Source organism: Microtus ochrogaster, unplaced genomic scaffold (genome assembly GCF_000317375.1).
Source record: "Microtus ochrogaster isolate Prairie Vole_2 unplaced genomic scaffold, MicOch1.0 UNK30, whole genome shotgun sequence".
Classification (NCBI taxonomy): Eukaryota; Metazoa; Chordata; class Mammalia; order Rodentia; family Cricetidae; genus Microtus; species Microtus ochrogaster.
Window position 1 is genome coordinate 120,059 of NW_004949128.1, and position 6,053 is coordinate 126,111.

Here is a 6,053-nt window from a genome sequence, read left to right on the forward strand (position 1 = left end):
GAGAGAGAGAGAGAGAGAGAGAGAGAGAGAGAGAGAGAGAGAAGGATGGGAGACCTCAACACTAGTTACAGATCAAGCATTTCCTGGTTGAAGTCTCTGAAACCAGGTAAATCCAAAGAGTCCCAGGGATGTAGCCCCAGGGATGTAGCTGAGCACTCCAATGTTCTGTCCCTTCTAGTCCAATCGCATCAACCACATGAGTAGTATAAAAGATGGCTGTGCTGGACATTGTGGTACACATCTGTAATCTCAGCAAGAGGCCATCCTTGGCTATAGTGAGCTCCAAGACCGCCTAGGGCTACACAGCATCCTGTCTCAGGGAATAAATTTTAAAGGTGGTAGGAGTGGTGGGGTTACCATTGATTAAATTTCTTTTCAGATGACTAATGTGATATATTTGCAATCAAAACACATCCTTTAAAAGAAAACTCACGGGTTTCATTTACACTGGTACCAATCAGAAGGGATGGACTCATTCACGTATTTAGTCGGTACATTCTGAGTTACGGTGCTTGGTGCTTACAGTTCAGGGGAGAACCAGCCAGGCAGAGTCCCTGATGGTGACTGTCAAGTCTGGACTCTTAAACAAACGGAGCGGTGTGGCATCTAGGAGAATGTCTAAAGGTCTCAGGATCATAAAAAGCACTGAATGTAATCTCGAGTCTGAACAAACACGGAACAGTTTGAGAGACTCACAACCTGGACATAAGGCAGGACGCACGTCGTATTGTCTTTCCAGCATCAGAACTGGAGCGCCGTTTAATAAACGGACGGGCGACTTGGCTAGGAGAATCTCTGGCTTTATTTGCTCTTGACAGAAGGCCTGTACTCGATGAAGTCTCCCATTATTAACTGTGGGCCTGTGATGGACAAGGATACAAGCGGCTTCAGGATAGTGGGGAGATAAGCAACAATTACGTGATTCTGTCTAACCATGTGATTCTGTCTCGGCCACGGGACTCCACCTCATCAATCCCTTTATCTCTAGGGTTCTGCTAATGATTTTTAACCAGTTTTACACATTCGCCTCTGCCACCTCATAGAGAAAGTCATAAGTGGGAGAAGAAAAAAAAATAATAAAAAACCTCTGTTGCATTTGGATGAGAGCCAAGAGTTTAACTTTGGGGAAATTATATTTCTGTGGTCTCTTGGTAGAACTTACAGTCATTAAAATCATAGTTTTGGAAAACTATGTCATGATTTGGGAAGTACTTTTAAAATGTGTGTGTGGTATGTTTCCAAATTCATCTGTATATGTAGTCACAGGAAGATAAGAAGAGGGAAAGCAAAATATTAATAGTAACTGCTCATTTGGGGACCATAAGTCATTTTACTACCCGTGGATTTTTATTTCTTCCCAGGTCTACAGCCACTCGCCTGAGTGGTCTCTGGAACTCAGGATCCATGGACTTCCTCGTCCTTTATACTTAATGTTAGAAGGAAAATCAAACTCCAACGAAAGGACGATCCCCCCCCCTTCCTGTGTGAAGCCTTGTGCCTCGGTTTCCCTTTTGCTATAAGAGCTTTGAAAAAAGGTGGACTGAAGCACGGGGGGGGGGGGGACATGGACCCTTGGGTCAGGCTCTCTCGGGAGCTGGGGGATGCAGCCTGCCCAGCCGGTACCCCGGTGTCGCTAGCTTGGTTTGAAACTGCTGACGGTTGGTACAGCAAGCACCCCTCTCGAGTCAGCCCAGCCCCCAGCTGCTACAGCACTAAAGCTAAGCTCTCCCGGGTCAGAATGACAGAAGCCAGGCATTGCCCCTCCGGGACCCTCTCTTCCGCAAAATCCTAGGAGAGTCTCTGAGGGATGGGGCCCCGGGAGGGAGAGTGTCTGGGAAAACAGTTGTGAGAAAACAGATATTTTCCAGCTTCCAAACTGGAAGTGCAGAGCCCATCCCCTTTCTTCACAGATGGGGAAACTGAGGCCAAGAGGAGGCTGCGTTGGATGAGGTGGAAAGAGGACCCTTATTTCCAGAGTCAGGAGGTCTTCAATGTGGGGCGTACTATACATATCTCGATAGTGAACTTCAGCAGACGACCTGCATGGTGGGTGTGCGTGGCCCTTTGATGGTCTTAAAGTAGGGTCGCTGCCAACGGGGGATGCAAAGTGTACGGACAGAGATCCAGTAAACCATCCTATTCTAATCTCTTGGAAGACTGATTTTCTACCCCCCTGCCATGCATTTGCCCTGCAGCAGGATCCCAGGGAGTGGCTCCCCCACCGATTGTATATAGGATGCTTCGGTGCTCCTCTGGGGATGCTCTGAGAGCAGCGGGCGCAAAATAGCGATGAGAGAGAGGGAGAAAGAGAAGAGCAAAGTAGGAAAGATGGGAAGGAAATGGAGAGAGGATCCACTAGTTTTTGATTGCTCAGTGCGAGCACAGATTCACGACCTCCCATGGCTCACCACATGAGAACAAAGCCTGGGCTCCAAGGCTTGGGGGTGGCGGCAGCGCTCACGCCCCAGGGAGTGGCAGAGCTCTCAGGGATAGCGGATAGCGGTCGTGGAGCTCCAGGCCTGCAAGCGCGACTCCCAGACCCCCAGGTCACCCACCCCAGCCACCCTAAGACCCTGCTGCACGCTGCCACTTACTTGTCCATCCCAGCGGCCAGTGTAGCTGGAGGGCTGCGGTCAGCAAGCAGAACCGAGCGGCGCCCGCGCGCCCGGGCATGATAGCAATGGCCCTCTCACTGTCTGTGATCACACGACCCCTGCCATTGCCTGGCCCGGGCCTAGCCGCGGCAGCGCTTCTCAAGCAACCGCTGGCCTGAAAGCCTCCCAGTCCTAGTCCCGCAGCCCAGACGCTCCGCCCCCAGCCCCTCAGGGCTCAGCCTGGAGATCGAGGAGGAGAGGAGGCGCCACGCGGAGGTGGGGGGTGGTGGCTGAAGGGATAGAAGTGGGAGGAGCGAGTGACCCCCCTCCCCCCCAGTCTCCCTGACTCAGGTGAAGGGCACCCAGGGGAAGGGATGTTCCAAATGAGTCCACTGTGAACTAGGAATGTGTTTAGGACTGAGGAAGCCCTGGGTTCCAGCACTTCAGAATTGCAACAGTGTGGAGCACCACTGTAATCCTAGCACTTAGGGGGTGGAAGCCTGAGGATCCAAAATTCAAGGTTAGCTTTTGCTTTGTGAGTTCGAGGCCAACCTGGGCTACTTGAGACACTCTCTAGATTAACAATGATCATCAGCCTGGTCACCTGGAGGGGGTAGGTATTAGCATCTCCGTTTTTAAAGGAAGGAGAGGGGGGAACAAACCTGCAAAAAACTAATTCCCTGGCCGTTAGGGTCCCCATCTGCACTGTTACAAAGCCTAATTCAACCTGCCTTATTTGATGAACTTTGAACAGAAAGAGCGATAGCCAGAAGTGATCCATAAAAGATTGCTTAGTAAAATTTCAAGAGGAGGCGCTAAAAGCTGAGTCTGGCGCCCACACTTGTCTTTTCCTTTCCCCCAAACCTTTGGCCAGAGCCAGATACCATAAAGATGTCTGGTTGGGAACTCTGGAAAATGGTGGGTGGGCGGGATAACTGCAAAGATAGTTCACTGTGACCATTGCCGGGGACAGGAACCGTGTGTGTGTTCTCCCAACCTGCTAGGGTGGAACAGCAGATAGTGACTTAGGGAGTGGCGCTTGGGTCACCCAGGCAACCAATGGTACGACTGGTATGAGGCAGAAAAGAATTGTTTGACAGTCGTGAAAGCTGGAATTTCAAGCCCCGCTGTCATCTGGTCAGAATCTGATAACCTTTCTGCTTGTTTGTAAACAACTGTGTCTTCACCTGGCCCCTTCTCAGTCAGCACAGAGAACAAGCTCTGGTGTCTTTGTCTCCTGAGGATGCCAATGCTCTGTGTGAACCCATCCCGGAGGACTCATTTAACCCTGTTGTTATCTCTGTGAGCACCATCTCCATGCGCAGTCACACCAGGGGTAGGGTTCCAACACGTGGGAGGGGAGCAACTTAATCCATCACACAGTGTCCTCTCCTTCCCCAAAGATCATGCTTTGCATATGCAAAACAGAAATGCAAAACAAACAAACCAACCAACCAACCATTCACCCTCTCACTGGTGTGGATTGACAGTCCAAAATCTCATCTGAACAACGTCTCCCTTTGGGACGTCTGAGAAGGGTGTGGCTCATCCTTGAGCAAAACTCCACTGTGAGCCTGTGAAAGCTGGGGTGGTATGAGATTCCAAAATGATAGTATTTCAAAGGGAGCAAATAATAATAATATTAATAATAATAATAATAATAATAATAATAATAATAATAATAATAATAGAATGGGATGGCAGGTACCAAGGAGTCCAACAGTTTAGCCAGGCCAAACTGGTTATCTGCCCTCTAGGTGACTTGGCACAACAGAATCATCCTTCAACCCCTTAGCTCACTGCCAGAGCCAGAGTGTGAGTGGAGGAAGAGGAGGAGATGACCTTGCCTCCTAAAACACCCTTGCCCCGGGTTTGTGGGGAGAGTGGAAGTCCTGATCAACTCTGAAATGTCTTTAGGGCCATTCTTCCCATCTCTTCAAGGAGAAGCAGGTAAGTGACAGCCTTCCTCCATTCCCCGGCTGTACTCCTAGGATCCCCTCTGAGTTCCCAACTTCTCCTATACTGACTGATTCCTCAAGGAATCAAGAAGGAGGGATTGTCCAGCCACAGTCTTTCAAAGTCCCTTCAGCGTGCTCCTCGTTACTTACCGCTAATGAGTAAGCTGAGAATGGGCCAAATCAGCAATTTCAGATTCCTTTTACAAATCCTTCCTGGTGTCTTTTGCTTGCATTTCAACAAGCAACCTGGAGAAATCAGGCTGCTTCACCTAGGACTCTCTCACAGCTAAGTACATTCCTGCCATGGGCTCAATACAGGAGGTGTCCCCACCAAAGGTTCTTGTGTGTGGAAGGCTTGGTCCCCAGCTGCTAGCACCACCCAGAGGCGATACTTCACAGGGATGCTAACTTCATCCGTGGGTTCATCTTTCCCAATGGGCTATTGGGAGGTCTGTCCTGCTTAAAGGAAGTAAGGCACTGGGGGGCCTGCCTTTGAAGGCTATCTTCACCCCAGCCTCTCTCTACTTTCTGACTGTAGAGAGCATGTACCCTTGTTACTTAGAGCAGAAGGGCCTGGCAAGATGGTGCAGCAGGTTAAGGCACTGACCCTCAAGTCTGATGACCTGAGTTTGATACCCAGGACCTACTTGGTACAAGGAGAAAACTAACTCTGTTAAGTGGCCCTCTATATTCTCATGATGGCACACACACACACACACACACACACACACACACACACACACACAGAGAGAGAGAGAGAGAGAGAGAGAGAGAGAGAGAGAGAGAGAGAGAGATTTTAAAAATGTAATTTCTTAAGAATTAAAAATTGAGAGTGGGAAGCCATGAAGAACTAACTGAGCAAGCAGGCAGGTTCTTCTAGGAATCTGGTACCAAGTCAGACCACATGTGCGGGAAGACTGTGTGTAAGACTGTGGGGAAGAGTGTGCAAGTCTGCCTGAGATGGCTTTTCCTCTCCCTTTGCAACATCCAAGGCAACGTGTCGGACGCAGCAGAAATTGGAGAATTTGAATCACAAGACAGACCTCAGAGTTTCCCTGGCGAACTTTCCCTGTGGCTTCTGAGGTCCATAAAATAAGTGATTAAGCAGAAAAGCACAGCAGCCTTTGCAGAATAAGATGCTTCCGTTTACGGTTACCGTCAAGCTTGGGGACACAGGGCCGCTGCTTAGGAAAATAAAACTAAATGTATTAAGAACTACAAAAGAGTAGACGAGCCATGTGGAGACACACATAGTGTTCCTAGAAAGAAAAACTTTTCTTTTATTCTGTAACAGGGTCTCATTAGCCCAGGCTGGCCTCAAACGTGGCCTTAAACTTCTGTTAAACTTCTGATCCTCAACCCCCTACCTCAAAAGTGCCGTAATTACAGGTGTGCACCACCACTGCTGGCTTTATTCAGTGTTGGGGATCAAACCTAGGACCTCATGTATGGTAGGCAAGCCCTCTACCAGCTGAACTCCATCCCTAGTTTTCCCCTTAAC

General features: G+C 49.3%; 1 protein-coding gene across 1 annotated transcript in view; it reads right to left on the reverse strand.

Moving 5' to 3' along the window:
• Adam19 (ADAM metallopeptidase domain 19) overlaps window positions 1-2,796 on the reverse strand; it is an 83,142-nt gene extending 80,346 nt beyond the window's left edge. Inside the window, exon 1 of the mRNA XM_013354127.2 lies at window positions 2,595-2,796. Within this exon, the coding sequence (XP_013209581.1) occupies window positions 2,595-2,673 (79 nt within the window). The 5' untranslated portion in view covers window positions 2,674-2,796. The remainder of the gene's footprint in view (window positions 1-2,594) is intronic.
• Window positions 2,797-6,053: the final 3,257 nt, after the last annotated feature.